The sequence below is a fragment of the Dromaius novaehollandiae genome, chromosome 16 (assembly GCF_036370855.1).
Source record: "Dromaius novaehollandiae isolate bDroNov1 chromosome 16, bDroNov1.hap1, whole genome shotgun sequence".
NCBI lineage: Eukaryota > Metazoa > Chordata > Aves > Casuariiformes > Dromaiidae > Dromaius > Dromaius novaehollandiae.
This window is the reverse complement of record NC_088113.1, coordinates 5,042,685-5,063,416: the sequence shown is the minus strand read 5'-3', so window position 1 is coordinate 5,063,416 and position 20,732 is coordinate 5,042,685. Positions and strand designations below refer to the sequence as shown.

General features: G+C 40.9%; 1 protein-coding gene across 1 annotated transcript in view; it reads right to left on the bottom strand.

Annotated features, from left to right (window-relative positions):
• RALGAPB (Ral GTPase activating protein non-catalytic subunit beta) overlaps nucleotides 1-20,732 on the bottom strand; it is a 71,833-nt gene that overhangs the window by 46,922 nt on the left and 4,179 nt on the right. The window contains exons 2-9 of the mRNA XM_064521349.1: nucleotides 16,776-16,988; nucleotides 15,889-16,091; nucleotides 10,391-10,554; nucleotides 9,508-9,694; nucleotides 6,078-6,209; nucleotides 4,661-4,839; nucleotides 422-570; nucleotides 95-311 (exon numbers count right to left, since the gene is read on the bottom strand). Coding sequence (XP_064377419.1) covers nucleotides 95-311; nucleotides 422-570; nucleotides 4,661-4,839; nucleotides 6,078-6,209; nucleotides 9,508-9,694; nucleotides 10,391-10,554; nucleotides 15,889-16,091; nucleotides 16,776-16,958 — 1,414 coding nt within the window. The 5' untranslated portion in view covers nucleotides 16,959-16,988. The remainder of the gene's footprint in view (nucleotides 1-94; nucleotides 312-421; nucleotides 571-4,660; nucleotides 4,840-6,077; nucleotides 6,210-9,507; nucleotides 9,695-10,390; nucleotides 10,555-15,888; nucleotides 16,092-16,775; nucleotides 16,989-20,732) is intronic.

Here is a 20,732-nt window from a genome sequence, read left to right as displayed (position 1 = left end):
TTTTTCTCTGATTATGCATATGTTAATCTTGCAGGTAGGAAATGTCAGTAAAACAAGGAAAAATATTTACAGATATTTGTTCGGCAATATTTACCAGTCATGCTGCTGTCTCTGTTTATTCCATTATGAAGTTTACAGTGAACAAATGCTGCATCAAATAACCATGATCCAAATAGGTTCAAGATGCTGTTAACCTTTGGCCTGCGCGGAGCTGGTAGTGGCCGTGGCTCAGAACTTGTCTGGTTTGGGCTAGAGAGTGGAGAAGTAGAGGAGGGCTGGTGCTGCACTTTCGAAGTATGTGCAGTAGTTACCTGTTTGAACAGAAGGACAAGTTAGCTACCAGCAGCAAGGAAAGCTACATCCTCTAACCAAGGAACCATCAAAAGCATCAAGCACTTCAATACAGAGCATGAAATCTTACAGTGCTGGTTTTCATTGTTGCTTTATTCACAGTCACGGCCCGATGCCTCCGGTTATGGGGTGGAGTTGTGTTGATAGCAGTGTTCTGGGGCATGCTCAGCCTGTTTACCGGTGTGGGGGGTGCACTATCTGACCGGGGTCGTGAAATGCCTGCAGATTGAGAAATAAAGCAAACTTTAAGCAAGACTTCCATAAGCTCATACACAGCAGCACAATTATATCTGGGCCTTCTGTAAATAGATTAGCGCTCTCACCTCTCCCCACTCCCAAGAAGAGCAGTGTTGAGAAAAACATCTTTCCACTTTTATTATTAGCATAAATAAAAGCATGGGGAAGAGAAAACCCTTCCTGCACTAAATAAGCAAACACTGCAGGGAAAAAAAAAGAAAAACCCTTAAGAACTTGGTTAAATGCACATGGGAAGACTGAGTCAGACGGAAGGGGGCAAGGTTCATTTGCCAAAGGCAATTTAACAGCTCACTACTACAGTCAAAAATCAGATGGGTCTCACTTCTGCCTTTCCTTCCCAACCGTAAATTCCATGCCCTCTTCTGAGGCAGCCCTAGAATTTGCCTTGCCCTTCAGAGCCAACACAGCTCACTAGACTAAAACGAAACCTAGCAGTTTTCTGACGTTTCAGCAAGCTGAATCAGCTCACTGAACAGCGCAATACCAAAGCCACTACAAGGGATGGGGTAAGAAAGCAGAGCAAGCCATAATTTTCTGGCAGCAGCAAGACATTAGATCAGCTGTCATCTTGCAAAACTGAACTTCAGGGAAACACTTGTGGTGCATGAAAAGCTGCTCTTCCTAGTCACAGAATCAGAAGCGATTAATTTAGAATCTCCCTCTGCAAAATCTGAAGCAACAAATCATTTCTATCCCATTTTAATGAACACCAGCACTCTCACCCCACTAGAAAACGAAACAGGAAATTGCAGCGTGCTTGAAGATAACCCGATACAGATCTTTAGACTATGCTAATCAAAGCATCCAAGTACTTTTCACAGCACATGATGAAAGAGCTAACTTCTGGTAAACAGTTAGTCTTGTACCCCATGCAGAGTGTAGAGTACGCACCATGAAATGCATTGCTTTGGTACAATTTTTTTGAGAGGAGTTTGATAGTAATTTGCCAAATGCACACATTATGTACGTACATATCAGAGAAGGCAAAATAAAAATAAAAAAAAAAACGTGCTACGGCACTTGGTCTGGAGGGCAGCGAGATTCACATTAGCCTCCCATTGCCGAAGGAGCCCATACCGCAATTCTAAAGTCTGTCTGAGATCCTCTCGTCCACACATACAGCTTGAACTTAATTCCATCAAGAGCTCTGCTGTGCTGAGTGCATCATCATAGCCTGCAGCCTTCATCTTTGAACTCCGGACGGGCTCTCAAACACTCTGGGTCCAAGCTACCCTAGATCTTGAGAAGCCTGAGGTCTCTGATTCGATATCCTATCGAAAGCTCTTAGAGAGAGCAAGGGTCCCCATGTGCTTACAGTTGAGCCTGTGCTGACAAGAGGCACACGGCAGCACTCTGCAGAAGACCTCAGTCCCAGATACAGCTACACGCACCCCTCACCACTATCATCTAGACAAGAAGCTGTGTACATGAAGAACTAAGGACAGGTCACCACCACCCAGGTGGAAATGGATCCTCAAACAACCATATGGAGACTACAGAAAGGACTATTTACAAACATCACTATTAAAAATATCAAAGAAGAATCCCAGATAATTTCTAAGGTACTAGAGGAGTTGACCATAAAAAAATATCCCAGGAGTTGTACATGCACTGTGCAAAGCTAACAGCCTGATTTTTCCCATGCCTCCACTGCAAGACACTCTCCTCACATTATAAACTACTTTCTTCACTGACAATAACTGCTAATTACCGATGACACTTTCACAGAGATCTTGGATATAGCATGCTTTTCCTCAATACATACTATATTTAACAGCTTTTTAAAACTCAGCTTACTCGGCCAGTAAAGGAATCCCCAGAGGAATACCCTACAGCAATCTTCAGTTAGACATTTTTTCTTCTTCCAGTGCAGCAGATTTTCTACCTGTGGTAATAGGATCTGGCAGAGTTTGACAGGTCCTTCTAGTGAAGTCCGGCCATATATTGCTCAGGTTTATCTTGAGATTATCTTTAACACCTGACTAATCTAGCTCTTAAGCCACTTGGAGGTAAGAATGAGATGCTATGCAGTAAAAAAAAGTTCTCTCTGCTCTGTACATGGGAGAACACAGAGGCAGGTTTCAGTCAGTCCACCCTAATGACTACAGGGAGTTTTTGCGAGGGAAAAAAACTGAACACCGAAGATCTTTCCAGGTGACTGACCTACGGAAGGAGGTACAGCTTGCTATTACTCCTTCTGCCATTTCACTGAAGGGAAAAGCATTTCAGGAGTTAAAGCTGCAGTGGGCTATGCTTTCACATGTCAGATCAAAGGATTGTGAGTACAGTTAAGAGTATCAGAAATCCTCAAGGAAGAGCATGGATGCTTGCCCTTTTTTCAAAAACCAAACACCATTCATTCACGCGACTACGGAAGTTTCCATTCTACATTTTGGCCTGCGTTCAGTTAAAACAGATAATACGGGTTTTAATTAAATTAAGAAGAGCATTGTACCCTGCCTGTGGTTTTGCACCCTCAGTCCCAAAGGGACACAGTTTCTCCCTGGAAGCTACTCCAGACGGATCTGAGCAGGAATCTGACAAGGAAGCAGCTCCATAATCTTCAGTCGCTTTCTCCTCTCATACATACGTAAGAGCTGTCCCTTTTTAGGCAGCTCACATTTTAGTCTTCATATTACCCCCTTAATAGGGGGTGAGTTAGATCCTGAAGCTAAACAGGGGGCTATGCAGTTGCTACTGCATAACATGCTGCAACCACAATAGAGCACACTGCACACCTCTGTGACAGAGGGGATGCTGCAGTGATTTGTCACAAAAAAAAGTTTTACATTTTAGCCCCTAAGAGCAAAACAACTTTCAAGTCACTAAAACTACTATACCTCCCTCCTTTCACAAATTACACAATTTAAGAGACAGACTACTGAATATTTTAAAATCTCACATCTGGTATTAGCAAAGAGCAATCATTCAAGTCTTTAACTGGTGGCAAGACATCTGGAAGAAGTACAGTGGATGCAACAGGTTTCAAGACTCACTATCACAGTCTAAGTAATAGTTTCAACATGTCTAGAACAACCACAGTTCTTTTCAATACGGAATAAAATATCAATAATCCTTTCTCCTTGCAATATTTTTACAGCAACATAGCATGTATTTCCAAAAAAAAGTATCTTACAATTCAGTGAGACAGGAAGGTCTTGAGGTGCTTTGTTTAAAGGGACTGAACCACTCAGGGTTTTCAAAAATAAAAATAAAAAATAAAAAACAGCATGTCAAATCTGACAGTCTAATTCTGCAGGCAACCTTTTTCTGAACTCAGTTTATGTATCTGCTCAAGTCTTCTGCAGTCTCATATCAATTCACACTTCTGGCAGATGATAACATTTGTTTGCATATAATTAATCAAAAAAGCAGCAGGAGACAGACAGTTCTTTAGAGTTTGCAAAAGCGTATTATCTCTAAAGAATTTTCAATAAGGATGAAGTGTACTAAGAATATAACCTTAGATTTCCAGTGCTATATAGTATTGTTTAGAAATTACCAGCCAGTGCTTAGATCTACTTTACCTTTTATTGAAATTTAAACTACCCAACTACCAGTGGACACAAAGTAACATGTCTTTTCTTCCCAGTAGCACTTGTCACCCACTAACCCTAAACTAAGTGAAACTGATACTCACAGTATAAATATCTAAAGATGGCAGTCAAGAATCAACGCCTTACAAACACAAGCGCTGCACACAGCTTTTGCCACCGGGTTTATAAACAAAGTTGTCAGTGCTCACAACATGCTAAAAGTCTAAAACTTGCATTGTGGTGTAGAGAGAAAGAGAAATAAATCTCATTTGGGGAAGGAGGATTTCCAGTTTTATTTAAAATAAAAATAAATATTAAGTCTAATGGGCATTTATTTAAAATCATGGCTATTCAAAAATGAGTTCAGGTTCTTTTCCTGTCAATCCCAGGATATACTTGCAAGTGACAAATTAGATTGTTACACTCATACTGCTGAAGAATCCAGATTTTGAAAGAATAAAATAAGGATTAGGTTACTATTCCCAGATATTCACAGACAAGACAAAAGACATTACCTAGGAATGCATCCACTAAACAGCTGATCCCACGCATGGCACGAAAGAATATCTGAGGCAGATGTTTAAGGCAGGGGTACTGATTCAGTTCTTGAGTCATTCCACTCACATTCAGAAACTGCTCCTGAAATTTGGGGGTAGAGCTAATAATGGCTGGGTTACTCAAATCCACAGGATTACTGCACACACAGAAAAGAGCAAAATATGTTTTAGTCAGTTTAAGAATAGTTCTTAGAATTTTAAGAATGCTTAAAGATGCAGTAATTTTAGACTTAAACAGCAGCAAAAGAGAGCATCTAATAAAAAGTAACTGCAAAAGCAAGGGTCTTGTACTAGCATGTTTTATATTTGGGTTGTTTTTAAGCTGTTACTTCATCACAAATGACACAAAAAAGTCAATTTTTTGGTTTGCAGGACTTCATCGCCTTCAATTCAAATACTACCCAAATAGGCTGAATAATCTTACTAAGCAACCCAACGAACCAGAGCATACACTGGTTAGAATAATCCTGCAGTTGCCAGAGTATTAACTACAGAGGTCTTCTGAACTGTTTTCAAGAGGTCTTAACATTGTTAAAATTGTTTCTTCTAAAAGTGTTAGCAATGAATTAAACATCATCAGTAAATAATGACCACAATAAGGGCAGGGGTTGTAAAATCTTGAACTCTTGTTTCTGACTGATATACATCCTGTAACAGCAAGCCCAGATTTGGAGAGTACAATACTTGTGACATTACTATCACAAATGGAGAAAAAGAACAGATTTTTAGCTAGTTAAAAGAAGTAGACTTTAAACAGTCTAACACTTATTTAACTTTCATTACTAACAAATGTTTTTTAAAAATGTAATGTTCTGCATGGCCAGAACATTAAAGTGATGCACTTCCAAAGAACCTTGAAACAGCAGAGCATGTCACTTGGTTCTGTTACGTATTTAAAAAGAAAAAAAAAGTAACATGGATGTTAAAATTAACTATATAGCCTTCTTCATAAAAACAAAGACATACACCCACTTTAAAAATAATCTTTTTAAAGTTAAATTTAACACCCTGGCAAGTAAATGGAAGCAGCATACATCTGAGTGCTATTGTTCTGCTTTTCCTGTTTGCTATCTCAGAGAAACAGAATTGTATTGAAGTCTTATTTTTAAGACTTCCAAAAGGCCTAATAGCTACAAACTATTTTTTTTCATTAAACAAACCAGTTTATATTCTGAAAGAGTCCATGAGTTCAAAGCTGAACAAACCCCACTCACACCCTTGCACCGTACTGCTGCAGGGCACTGTTACAAGTCTCTCGTGCTCTTTTCTATTGAATTACTTAACATTACCAATCTCCAGAAAAATTTTTCATTTGTAATGCAAGTTTATAAAATGACCCAAGAACATGAACAACATATGGCTGTAATTACAATACCTCAGCATATGTAAAAAGCGAAACCAAGTTTGCGCAACGCACTCATTATCCATTTCAGGAGGAATCAGACCTGCATCTTCATCAGGAATTTTAAACGGAGGGAAGGAAGGCCCATATGTAAAACGCAGCAACCTAGGAAGCAAGTCAGATAGACCTGTCAGTCAGTGAACAGACCTCAAAATTTAACCATGCATTTAAGCCTGGGAGAAAGCAGCAGTCCACCAGTAAGCACAACAGCAGCAATGCACCATTCTAAGTTTTCCTAGAGATCTCCATTTTACCCAATCGTTTAGTCCTCATAAAAGCTTTAAAAAATGCATGCCTTGGAGCATGACCAGAGGTCAACCAAACCAAAGAGTTGCTAAGGCATAGCACTCCGTAGCAGCTCTCCCATCTGTTTAGCCAGGGGGATTACCAATTCATATAGGTACCTACATAACCGACAAGATATTACACATGGAGGGGAAAAACTTCAAATAACTTAGCTCATATCCTCAAAGGTCTTTAGCTAGTATCCAACAACATCAGCAAGTCACACACACAAGTATCTTTGAGGTTACAGGCCTAAATTCCAAATTAGTGGTGACTTATGATTTACACCAGCACAATGAGCAGCACTCAGCACCATCCTAGAGCAAGCACAGGACAAGCAACGCAACAAACAGCAAGCTCTTCGGAAGAGAGGCACCACATTTCGTGGAAGCTGGACCACACGGAAGAGCAGACCCACAGAGGACTTCACAGCAATGCAATATCGTGATGATAATGGTTTAGATAAATGAACCAAAATCCTTCGCTAGAAGTGCTATAACTACCTGACCAGTCGCTGATAAGCTTCTCTGAGCCACCGTTGTCTTATATGACTCCTACTTCATCCCCAGTTTTGCAAACTTACAAACTAATCTCCCTGATCAGCATGATCTTGGTCTTCTCCGAGGAAGAGATGCAAGCTGTGCCTTCTCAGGCTTCTGGCACTCCTAGAAACTAGTTTTTGTCTTTCCCTAGCCTAAACTCACTTTCAACATTATTTCTTGCTTCAGTAATCACATCCTTTTTTCTAAACTGAGAGTTGCCTGTAATGGACAAGAAATGGCCCATTTGTCAGTGCCCATTTACAGAGCACATGTTTTACAGAGCTAAAGTCATTACAACTAGGAGAAAGGGGAGGAGAACAGAAGCCTATAGCTGATTCCTAAACCAAGACTTGAATAGGTTGAGTTACTGTCTTCCCTCTCTTGGAAATTTGCTCCCCCCAACACTGGGCACTACAGCAACTGGTAGCCAACTAATGCTAAAGACATCCAAAGTGCATAGGGAATCAATCTATCATAGCAACTAGTTCAGATAGAAAAAAAGAGAAGAGCTCTAGGACATGAGGCCTCCTTTAGGACCAAAACAGAAATCCACAGACCCACGCAGGGCAGGAGCTGCTTTCTGGTATGCTATGCACACATTTATACTTAGTGCTCTAGAGGAATCACTGCGCACTAGGTTTTTGCTGCAGAATGACCAAATTTTGACCAACCTAGTAAAGTCTAGCATCAGCCTGCGCATCCACCCTGCCAAGTCATGCTGGAGCTGCTGTCTGTTCACTGAGGACAGGCTTGAGCGTCCCGTTAGAACCTAAGCAGTAGCCTCTCATCTCTGGACTGCAGTAAACTGCACCACTTTCCAATTCTCCCTTTACAAGCTGCAAGAAATCAGCTCAGGGAATGCGATTTGCATCCTAACTGAAAACCAGAACATTTTCCATAATGATGGAGAGCAGAAATAAACGGGAATCCACACATGCAGCACAATCGCTTAGAGTGGATGTAAAGCAGCCAACAGGGGTAAAAGAAGTATCTATCGGTAAACACATGAGTAAGACCTTGGTTTCATTCTGCTGTGAAGTCATACCCACATGGATATAGATTTTAACACTTCAGAAGTGTACCAATTCCCAAATAAAAATTTTCTATATGGTTTTAAATTAAGAAGCTTACTCTCAGCTTATTGCTAATAACCCAATTCAGAAAATGGTTTACTAAAACAATACTAAGTGTTTGAAGTTAGAGCTCCACAAGTACTAAGTATGCAGCTTCAAATAGCACTAAACTTAAAGTTAACATCAAAGGAGTCCCCCTTTTTATATACTAAATGTAAAAGAACATTACTATGCAGCGGAACAGCAGACTACGGAAACATCGCAGAAAACCTGCAGATTACTATGCCTCAACAGAACTAAAACTGTTAGTCAACAGTGGGAGATAAAACGTGGGCATGAAGTGCATGGAGCAGAACACCAACACATGTTCGGAGACAGAGCTGCTCTTTTCAGATCAGTGAATCATAAATATTTTCTGTTATGCAATGCTACATCTAAGGAGCTAAAAATAGCTAAAGAAATAGCGTGGGAAATGCACAGAACTTGTGTTGCAGGTTTATTTCCCCACAGGTTTAACAACTAGCTGTATAACATGGAAAATCTATCCATGCTTGGTACTTTAACAAGCGCCTCAAAAGTAAAAGTTTTCACCGAGTTAAAATAAACCCCTGCAAGCAGGAAAGGACGGTACTACTTGAGCTTTTCAGAATGCAGCAGTTTTAATACATCTTCAGCCTTTCAGACAAACAGTTACTAAAGTCTCAGGAGAGCTGGGAGGACAGCCTCCTGCTCCCCTTTTCACCAACTAATCTGATCCCGTTGGGGGAAAGGACTAGGTTTGTTCCACAGACTCCACACTATGAAAACCACAGTATTAATAGGACTGAGACTCTCCTCATTGTTCAGGGCCTCCTACCTAACCTCTCAAGCAGCCCACAGATCCTCGCTGTCCTCGTGCTTCAGAGGGTTTGGTACAGCTGTACTCAGACACTCACTTGAGGACTACCGCTGCTCAGAGGAAGGAGACTGCAGCCTGCTTCTGGCCCACCTATGTCCCTACTGCCAAGGGGCAAGAGCCAGACATGTATAAACACTGCCTTAGCTTTGGAGAGAAGTAGATGGAGGATTCCCAGAGTCACCTCAAACATAGCAATATGCAGATACTACACAGTAGTAACAGCACTTAGCAATTTTGGTGGTAAGTGGCATTAAACATAGAGACTATAATACTACTCTAATATTAGTAGTTCATCCCTCCCTTCTGTGTGAAGGGAAAAAGTCACAACAATGGAGAGTAACACACTCATACTGTAAAGTGTTAAATACTAGAGAGATGCTGAGATTATACAAAAGCAAACAAACCATTTTAGCCATTCACTTGGGAAATGAAGACACACACGTGTGAACAGTAGAAGCCAAGAATGCTAGTGAAGTCTCTCTGATCATGCACTTGTTTTGCTCACTCACTTCTGGAGCATTCCACAAATAAGCAAATACCAGAGAAAACAAGTATAACTGATCGTCCCAGTATGCATGTGTTTATTTCTGTGGGATTTCTCCTACCTGGAAGTGAGGGCACAGATAACCTTGCTCCACTGCTCAACTACAGCAGGGTGATGTCGCCAGTTGGCCACCATCTCTTTGGCAGTTTTCCAGTAAGGTGGTGTTGGAAAGCACCGCGTGCAAGCTAGTAACCACACCTCAAACAGCACACCAATCAATTTTTCAGCCAGATTCTCAGCAATGCCACCTTATAGCAGAAACAAAGCATGCCTTTAGTAAGTAGTCAATCTAAACGACTTCAGTCATCTCCCCAAGGAACCCTTTCATCTTCTAGAAATCTCACAACTGTCATGATAACATCTCACATATTTAGGATTCAGTTTAAGTGATAATTTCAAAAATATTCTTAAATTCGCCTTCATTTTCAAGAGTGATTCCTGATTACTTCCTACAGTCAATTAAGCTTTTTACAAGACCAAAATTATACATAAAGCCCAACCATATGTATGTGTCACCAAGCGATACTGTGAACTCAGCTACTAACTTTAATTAAACTGTACTCTATTGCACAGTATACTTGATGCCATATTTATTTATTTACAAATGGGTATATACTGACAACGTTATTTTCCAATAGTCATGCCAAACACCAAGGCACGTGTCAGACAGGAAACAATGTCATCTGAAACCCATCTTCATGAACTGTCTGTGTACACAGCCCACTGTTTTACTGAAATACATTTTGGAGAACACTCAGTTCCAAACCATTCAATCTTTTCTGACAGTGCTTTATTGCAGAGTAGAGTAGCAGAACTAGGAATGAGTTATTGCACTCTTGTGGCTACCAAGAGCATTGAACAGGTTTCCCCCATCAGGCAACTGAACAGCAAGCACAGCCAAAGTTTTTTCCAGAAATAGAACCAAATGAAAGTTGAACACAAACCTTGCACAGTTGGAGCTGCTAGAAGAGTGTCATTAATCTGAAGAAGAAATAATAACAAAACCTCCCAGGTTTCTCTTGCCATAATTGTTGATTCACGAGCCAGTTTCTGGACAGCTTTCAAAACCTGCAAGCACAGCCTAATCTGACTAGACCCAGGGTCTGGCCTACAAGAGAAGAACAACACTACGTGAGTTTCTAAGCAACAAATCAAAGCACCACAGAGCGTAGCATACAACAATCTGAACTTTGCGCAGTTACATCAATACAAACATCACTGTTCAACAAGAGCAAAGAACATGAGCTAAGATGCTTCTGAGCATCCTAACTCTGCCTTAACGAGCACGAGATATACCATAACATTTATTACGTTACATGCAACACACCAACGTAAAATGAACGTTGTAACTGGAGAAAGTACAATGCATTATCCCAAAGGAATATATCTTAGACCAAAGTTAAATTCAAATTTTGTTGAGACATCACTAATTGTAACATACAGAAGTCAGAAAAAAGTGCTGAAATTAGAAGAAAAACGCTGTTAGCAAACTAGTTTAACTTCTTCCCAGTTCTCTTTTCACTTCCAAACATAGATCCAGCTCCTACACCAAATTCCTTGCATAAGAAATTAAATAGGAAAATCAAACCAAAGGAACCAAAGGAAGAAGGGACAAGGAGGGAAGAAAGGGAACAAGCTGACAGTGTCAAGTTCTTCTACAGTAACCACCATGTATACTTTATCACTGCTGAGTCCCTCAGCGTGAAGTCTTCCATGCACAACAGCAGCAGGCTTTCACCCAAACGGTTGGCTCAGACAAGGCAGAGTAAGTGCTAAATATTAACGTGAAACATTCTGAGAAGTATTTGAGGTGCTAAACAAAGCTGAGGCAGCCAAAGAGTTTAAAGAGCGAAATTCAGAGTGGATGACAGATTAAAGCGTGCAATACATGCATGCAGTTTTTCAAGATGTAAGCTGCTTCCTCATCCCTCCAGCCACTTGCTGAAAGGATGGAAAAAAACATGAAAATTTTTCTCTCTGCTCCACTGCGAAGTAACATTACCAGATTCCAACCAAGCTCTTTCAATGTGGCATAAGGCACAACTCATGTTACATGGTCAGCATTTCAAGAATATGATGAGCCACTAGATAAATGCCTGCTTTTCTTAGAGGCACAGTAGCTCACATTGAGATCACTTATGGACAGACAAGGTTTACAAATGCTATTTTAACTCTTATCTTGACAGAATAAACATTTTATTGCAATACTGGAAACAAGATCACAAAGAGACAAGACACTTAATGTCTAATCCAAAATTTCACAGACTCCTAGTCACAGTTCTGGATTTCAGTGGGTTGCTCAGTGCTAATGCTATATCCTAACAGACAGTCCAAAGCCTGGGACAAACAAGCCCTACCTTGGTTTTAGCACTACTTTTTTTCAAAGAAACATCAAGGCAAATACTTTATCAAAGGATATTCTTAATTTTTATTCTCTTGAAGTCCCAAAGCTGTCTCACAACTTATTTCCCTAATAATTTAGTGAAACTACATGAAAGAAGCTTACATTTAAGGAATTCCATATGCAAGATGGCTAACGGGTTACTTCCAAGCTCATCTGGGAAAAGCAACATTGAAATCACCATTCATCTATCAGTAACTCTCTTTTCCACAAAGTCAAGTGAATGGCAACTTTGTTTGCAGCATTTTACAGATACGTCTCAAGATTTCTATAGGACTTGGTCTTTTGGTTCCCAAACTCTTAAGCAATAGGAATACTTTCAGGGTTTCATATTTAACCCAGAAGTTCTTACAAAAAAGAGTGTTTATTACGCTTGGACAGCCTTATATTTGTGTTACATGGTGTCTCGAGAGACTCCAGATATATTAGTTGCACAAACTACCCAGGTGCCAAGTCTATGCCTCAACCTCCCTATTCTGTTTGTAGAGTGCGTGCATGTGTTGGGCAGGGCAGGGCGAAGAGGGTGGAAAGGAGAGCTTTCACATTTTCCATGTTTCAAACAGACATCTGTGGCACTGAAGTTTTATCTGACAGCAGCAACTACCATCATTAAGCAAGCAAGCAGCAAGGCTTTCTGATTATCATACGGTGGTGAGAGACAGACAGCCTGAGTGCTGCTTGAGGACTACTCAACTACATCATGAAAAAAAGTATTCATTTTGTTATGGGTGGATAGATGGTCAATGCTAGCAGGAATGATACAGGCACCCTTGTGCTGGTAAATCAGGTAGACAGAAGAAAAGGAAGCTTGACTCACTCTTACTTTTCAGTGTTCTTGTTTTTCAGCAACACCCCTTTTCCAAGGGCTGTGCCTATGAACTGTTGCTTTAGTTAAGCATTCAAACTACAGCGAGTTATAAAGTGATTTATTTAGTGAATACATGTTCTTCAGATGCTATTTGAGTTTGAACTACTCATGTGAGGCTTTTTGACCCCCCTCAGTTGTACATCCTTAGTTTTTGAGACTCTCACCACAACTTTAGATCACCACTCTTACAGGATGAGAAACTAACAGCTACATCATTTCTAGAAACAACAGGATGAGGAAGGAAGCTATTTTAATCACAAACCCCTACATGAAATAGCCTTTAATAAATGTTTAGTATTTTTACACACTAGCAGGAGACACTTTTCCAGGAGATACCTAAACAGAGGTTGCTGCAAGAACTCCTGTGCAAGTATTCTATGGGATTCTACCACTGTCAGAAGCCTATATCAATTATGTAAAAAACAAAGTATTTCTGCCTCCTTTTCTTTCCACAAGCACATAAGAAAATTTCTCAAGCAAGGTGTACAGAGCTCAGTTCTGCATTTAGTTTTCAATTACAGTCTGTTTTCCTCTTGCTGGAGTGAATTTTGAACACAGGTGTGTGGAAGAGAAACTTGCACTAAGTTTTGCTTGAAAGGGGAGTAGAGACTTGAACATCAAGCACAGCAAGCAACAGCCATGAAAAAGTGTCTCAGACAAGTAGCAGGGGCTTTTGGAAGAACAGTAGGAGACCATCACACTTTGAGGTATCATCATGATTTTCCACCCCTCCCTGTGCCTGGATGTTAATTATTTCATTCAAAAGCCATGATGTTCAGTCTACCATCCTGCATCAACTTCAATAAATACTAGCTTCTGCCAACAACATGCAAGGAACAGGACTGCTTAACTGCCTGCTAACATGGCCTTTGACATAGGAGAAGTCAAGGGATCACAGTAAGAATTATTTCATGCACTAGTGAAGAGTTAATTCCCTAGTGCACCCAAGTTGTAAAGGTTTATAGACAGTAGACTTCATTCTGCATGTGTTAAGCTCTGTATTAGGTCTAGCAGGCCAGTCATTCTGCAGATGTTTCTTTAGCAGTTTGCATAGTTTATCAATAGCCCATGTTTTTTTGACTTACTAAATATGAGAAATACTATCTTTAATTGGAGCTCTGCTTTAACATGACATTACCTGGAACTTCTACTTCAGCTTTCTTAAGACTTCTCTCTACTACAGCCTTATCCCAACAAGTATCCATCATCAGTGGCTTCTTGATAACATTACTGCATTGTAAAATATTGAATATATGTAGCTAAACGATCTTGCGTTTAAAACAAGCACAGTAGCTGCTGCCTGCAATCAGTGACTATAAGAATTCAGGCTCAGTCTCATTGTGCGTCAACACCTTGTCTGTGCAAGACTGAAAATTATATATGTGTGAAAACGAGCCCAAAGACTGACATGCACATGATAAGAGGTCCTTAAGATCATTCCAGTTGAGACTCAAGTTCTTTTCCATTCCCTCTAGCTTTTGTTTCAGCTGGAAAGAAAAAAGCCATGTTTGGATACCACCGTTTTCCAGGTCTTCATACTCATTTATTGCAGATTGATTTCAGACAATGACTTAAGAGTTGTCATACCAGAGAACTTAAAACCTCAGATACAAGAATCAGCAACATAAAAAGCCAGAAAATAGGATCATCTTTAAGGGTAAGGTTCATAAAGATACTCAGGCACCTGAAGAGATTTTTATTAACTGTATAAATACTTTTGAGACTCAGCCCTAAATGCATTTTCATTGCTGTGGCTTGAAGCTAGAGGTAGAAATACAGGGGTGCAGAGGTATCTCTATTCTTCCTGCTCTCCTTGGCCACAGGTTTGTTTTGTTCTCATGGCATGCTTTAGTGGATGTTTAATTCTGACTTTATTTTTACAGTGAAAGTTCCATGACAAGCCTCAGGGATCACCCAAACCTAGTCAGGGCACTACTCAGGTACAGTCTAATGACCAGCACACCAGGAAGGGGCTGACCAGGTTCACCTACATTTCCTTGACTTCTCAAACCCAAGTGACCAAGCAGCAAGTGACAGTCAGAGGCGGTCTTCTGCAGAAGTCTAATCCAGAAGCACACCTTTCATTCGTGTCCTCTGCTAGCTCCCCTGACAATCCTTTGATAGAGATTAAAATGCCTCTTTCACTACAAATTCAAGAGCACATGGAAACTAAGGTTAGGGTGGTGAACTTTTGAACACATGAATAAACAACAGTGACCACCTGGTCTGAATTTGTATGAATTACTATTCAGAGTTCTTTGTTAACATTGCCTTCAGGTGATATGAAGTGATCCAAGTGCAGCAGAGCATTCTGAAAGTCACTTACAGTTACACAAAACTAGGGCTTTGAGGCAGATTAGTACAGATCTGTAAGAACCAGATAAACATTGATTTGAAGTGATTTCACACTGGTAATATTTAAGTACTGTTGCAGAGGTCAGTCTCCTTTTCTTTACCCAATATCTGTGTGCTCCATAGTAGCAGGTAAGCTTGTCAAATTATAAATCAAGTATGTTGTTACTGGAGAGCACTCTGACAACATAACTTCTTGTCCAAGATCTAGAAGCACGTGTATCTTTAAAACTATCATCTGTTGATGTTCAGTATAACATCAGGGTGTCAGATAGCAGCACTTCTCTGTGGAGTTCTCTGAAAGCTATCAACGACACATGGTCAACATAATTATGCCTATTTAACAGGCAGCAAGCTGCAGGCATGGATAAGTAAGCCACCTTACTGCAAGATCACATCAGAAATGCAGTCAACTCTTAAGTAAACAGAGCATGGGATTGCCATGATGTGCTTTTAGTTCTCAGCTTTAAACAGCACCAACCACACAGTGATGCTACCATCTCCCACCCTGATCCCTGTTCATCTAATGAGATGGTTCTCAAAGTTCTCAGAACAAAGATTCAAGTCTGAATGTACTGTAACTAGTTATCTAAACACAGCAGCAACAGCCAAACTTGCTACTGAAAGCTACAAAACATGCTTGGAGAGGACACCTACCTCTTAACTTCAAACTTAACTGTGCTTTGCAATAACTGCACTCTTATTTTCATCAAGAGTCTCCACGGTTCAGTGAGGCCTCTCTGATAGAGGTTACCTGCTGACTACAGCATCAAATTCCTGAGCCTCTTTCCCACCACTAGAACTACTGACCTGATACTCACCTTGGTACAAAGAGATTTTGGAGATGTTTGAGAATGCTTTGAACATAAAGGTTTGGTTCCTTAATAACTGGTAAAGGAATGGAGTCCTTAGGTAATACAAGGGCCATAATCCAATCTGTATATACATCGACACAGTATTTCACAGTATCGCCTTCCAGAGGGAGGGTCAGTCCATAACAAACCACCTCCATAGTCCATTTTACCTAAAGAAAACAGAAAGCAAGGCTGTTAGATCTATATCTTAGTGGGTGAACAGTGGTTAGCACACATTGCTTTTACCACATAACTATTTCTACTGTTATTTTATTGCATTAGAACCAATTCTAATGTGATGTATACAGGACTTAATGACTTCAGTGTTTTCAAACAGTATCAAGGCTTTATGAAGACTGCAAATAAACGAACTACTCTAAGCCCTGAATCTCTTTAGACTAAACTGCAGTCAGACAACTCTGAGCATGCAAGAGCTGGGTAACAGTGTTATTAATAGGAAAGCTTTAAATCCAGGACAATAATTACATACATGGTGTTACTACACAGAGATTTTTTTTTTTAAAAAAAAAAGAGCACCCATACTGTTACTTCAGCAATGAAGAGTTCACTCTAGAAAGATTTTCATGTGTTAACCACTAAATTCCTTGGGTTTCTTTTTTCCCCTTTAAACACACACTTTAGGATAAACTTGCTCATATAGGAGCTCAGATAAATTCTGCACATCACTTACTATTGGGTCAAAGTCCAGTATTACTTATACGGATTACTAACCTAATACAGTACACTTCAAAAAGATTAAAGAAATTTTTTTTAAAAAAAAAAAAGAGTCCATAGGAAATCATCAAGCAGCCACTATAGCATGAAGAAAACGTTCTCTAAGGGAAAGCACTTACTTCTTTGTCTGTTTTGAGTAAACTCTCACTTCCAACCGATGATGTAATTAAAGCTTGCCCAAGAGGACGTACCACTGCATTTGCCACTTCTCTCCCCACATTTTCAGGATAGCTGTGAAGTACACTCGTATTACCCTGATCATTTTGAATGACAAGATGCAAGGATCTCCACTCCGAGTACATAGTGCCTCTATGCTACAAACCAAGCAATACCTGGGGTGCAAGGAATTTAAAAGAAAAGACAAAAATAAACATAATTAGTAGAAATGTCTATGACATTAAGTCACCAAAACTGAAGCTGGGTGCCACGATATAGCTCCTCATAAGTTTAAGATGCATACGAATGAATCGTACCCTTGAAGGGCTGAAGAGATTCAAAGAGCAGTCATTCAATCTTAATATAATCTTTGTTTAAACAAAGAAGCTCACAGCTATATTAAGTTTCAATTGAAAAGCTGAATACATGGAGTAGCAACCTGTTTGAGACACCTAAAAATCCAGGAGAAGTGATTTCACATCACACTGCTCCTGCAGGAAAGGGGCTCTTGCAAAACATCTTTGCCTGAATAGATGACAGTTCTGCAAGTATTTCATTCACATAAAAAGGGAACAAAAAAAAAAAAAAGTCATTGCTTCAGCTCAACAGTAGTTAGAAATGCATACCAGTAAGCCTTCAGGAAAGTCTTAGTCATTTTGGAAGACAAAATTCAGTCTCTTTACCTTTGCAACTCCCACCACAGGCACTACTCAACAAAAATGACGGTTGAAAAATCTGACTGACTGATACAGGAAAGTTCAGCTGTCCTGAAGCAATCCACCAAACCTCAGCTAATCCTTACATCACTAACTTAAATCCAGTATCACTGCCAGGAGGATAATTCTTTTTTTAAACTGAGATTCAAAGTTGTACTGTGAATTCACATATTGCTATCAAACTTGAGACACTTGTGTACACCCTAACGCATTTAAAATCTCTAAAATTTACAAGCTGAACAAGGTTGGTCCCCACACTAATCTGATTCTTGCTGTATGAATACATCTGCATATCTCTAATTCAGTGCAGACATACAGGACTCCTGCAGTAGCTTATTCTAAATAATTTGCCAAAATTAACACAACTGGAACACCATTCTCGTTTTATCAGCATATCAGAGGAAGCTTATCTACAAGCAGTACAACACCTGGTACAAGATCCCGTTTGCAGGAAATGGCTGAAGCGATATGCATGGGCTGCAGCTGAAATAAGGCAAAGACATTCAAAAGCTTCTGTCTCTGCACGCAGGGGTTACTGCTCCTTTAGGCCAGCTGATGGCAATGCACATGTAGCCACTCCCTAACCTAGATTTGTCCTGAAGATCCAGGATAAAAAAAATTCCCAGATAGCTCTGCCAGAGATAGGTAGGAAAAGCAGAGCCAGCACCCTTCTTCCCCAGCACCCCTGCAGTTGGATGTTTGCCCCTCATCACAGAGGGAGCCAGTTTAGGGAGCTAAGCCGACCACAAACTAATCAGGTTTTTTGCAGCATTAGCTTTTATTTTTTTGCATTATCATGAAATCACAACCTAAGGAAGCAGGATGTGGGTTATAAAGAGCAAAAGTTATGTTGCCACAGTTGCTCTAAACCAGCGTTTTCCCAACAGCGTGGCAGGCTATGCCTTTCTGCCACGAGAGCTGTGGGATCATGCTGCATCAGCTCTCTGCTTTTCGGGGGCGAGCTTCGGAGGCTGGCCAGAGCAAGCAGCACCGGGCAGCCAGGAGGCAGCGAGGAGCCCAGCAGCTTGACCTGGGACTGCTGCCCAGCCACGCTGGGCAGGGGTGGGCAGCACAAGGAGACCTGCCGCATGCCACCACTTTTAATCTGTATATCAAAAGGTCAGGAAACATTAAGGCAGCACTAAAGTTTTGTCTGTTGGGATAGTTTTTAGCTGGATTGGGATCTGATCTAACTTCGGTTAGATGAACACCTGTGCCAAAGGAGCACAAAGGAGCAACGAGAACATGTCCAGAAGGGGTGGCAGGAACATCCCTTCTGGCAATAGCCATCATGTGTTCCAGCTCAGTAACATTAACGCAGCATTAACAGAGTAGCATCAGCACAGCAGTCCAAGCAATCAGAACTGAGACCATTCTATCCGTCTTTTCTCTCCTCCCACACCAACACTGTCAGGCTTCAGATCACTCACGTGAGCCAGCTGACCACAGGAACAATAAAAACAAGGAAAACAGGGCTGGCACAGGAGAGAAGGCAAGAGTATTCAACAGCCCCAACTTAGATCAGCTCAAGCTGTCATGAACAGCATGCTGAGCACTGCTTGCCAACTACACTTAGCTGGCACATCTCAGGAGGTAGTTACTCTGAACATTCCCTGTATACCTCCCTTAAACATTTCTTGGCCCCAAACCAAACAAGAAGCCAGGCCTGGAGATATTCTTTCCTAAGGACAAGCCACCATTTAAACAGATTTGCCTGTTTAGCTAACCCCCTCCATGAGGATTTACACCAAAAAGCTATGTAAAAAGCCTGACTATTCCCTTCTTGCTGCTGCCCTTCCTCCTCAGAGCTTGGTTTTCCAAACTGTCTCCTTCCTGGTTTGAGGCAGAAGTCACATGTGCTCATCTGATATCAAGTTAATCAGAGCAGTCACAGCCTGCAGGAAGTATATCCTCCACATCGTTTAGATGTTTCTCCTCCTCTGGGGGCAGTGGCAGGGGGGATGCACAGGCCATTTGCGGTCATTATCCTCAGGCTTAGAGGAGAACAACAATCCCAGGACACTAGCTCTTGGGACACAGCAAAGTTGCAATCAATCAATCAAGCAATAAATAAATAAATAAGAAGAGTCACATGAAGATGCCTTACAGCCTCAGCTACAAGCATCAGCCTTAGCAATGGCTTCAGTCACTGGTTAACCTCTTTGGCTAGGTTCTCTTCCTGCTATCTTTTGCCCTTCTTCAGACCCCTAAACCCATAGGCCTTCCTCTTCACTTTCCCCTCCTTCTGCTCCACCTGAACACTGCCTTCGTCTCCACCTGGTGTTTGCAGTGGAAGGAAAAGGGGCAGAAGTAAACCATAATCCACTCCCTCTTAGCGCTTCTCGCTCCCACTCTCTCCTTCCCCTCTCAGGCCTGCAGCACTGCCTCTGCCCCCAAGACCAGCATCCTCCTTCCCTCTCTTCTTGAGAGACAGCAAAGGCAGTGCCCATCCCTCATACTGGGCACCGAGGAGTCCATCAGGGAAGCACGTAACACACCATTCAAGGAGCGCTGGTTTAAATAAAGCCATCTCAGTCGATTAAGCTGCACATACTTTCCATCACCACACTTCAGCTGAAGTGGTAGCTAACAGCTAATAGCAGAAATGTATTAGTGCGCCAATAACTGCAAGCGCATTTACTCTGCCTTTATCCCCTAGACAGGAGCTTTCTCACGTAGAAGGCAGAAGCAGTCAGGGAAGACAAGAGCTCCCAAGTCCTGATGCACTGCAAAAGTCCTGCACTTTCTAGTGCAAAGGATGCAGCCATCTGCCTTCATGCAACTCCAGTCGCGCTAAGTGAAGATGCAAACCTCTTCCACTAGATCCTTCTCAACTTGTGAGGGAAATAGCATTTGTTAACAGAAACAGGATAACATGCCATTTGTTGACACAGTCAAGCAAGACAGAGGTCACCAAAACCACTGGTGCCACATATACACAACCTCCTGCCTGACCTTCATACGCGAGTTTAATGCCCACATCTGTATCTTATTAATATATGACAAGATCAAAGGCAGTCTTAAATAAGAAGTCTTCTGTTAGTCTTATCAATACACAATACTAAGGAATATTAAAACACAAATAGATAATACAGATAAATTCCTGAGACTGAATTTCCTAAGCTACTGATTCAGTCACCTCCTACATTGAGGAGTAAGTGTTCATTTGGAAGGACCAGAAGTTATTTTTCATCTTATACTCCA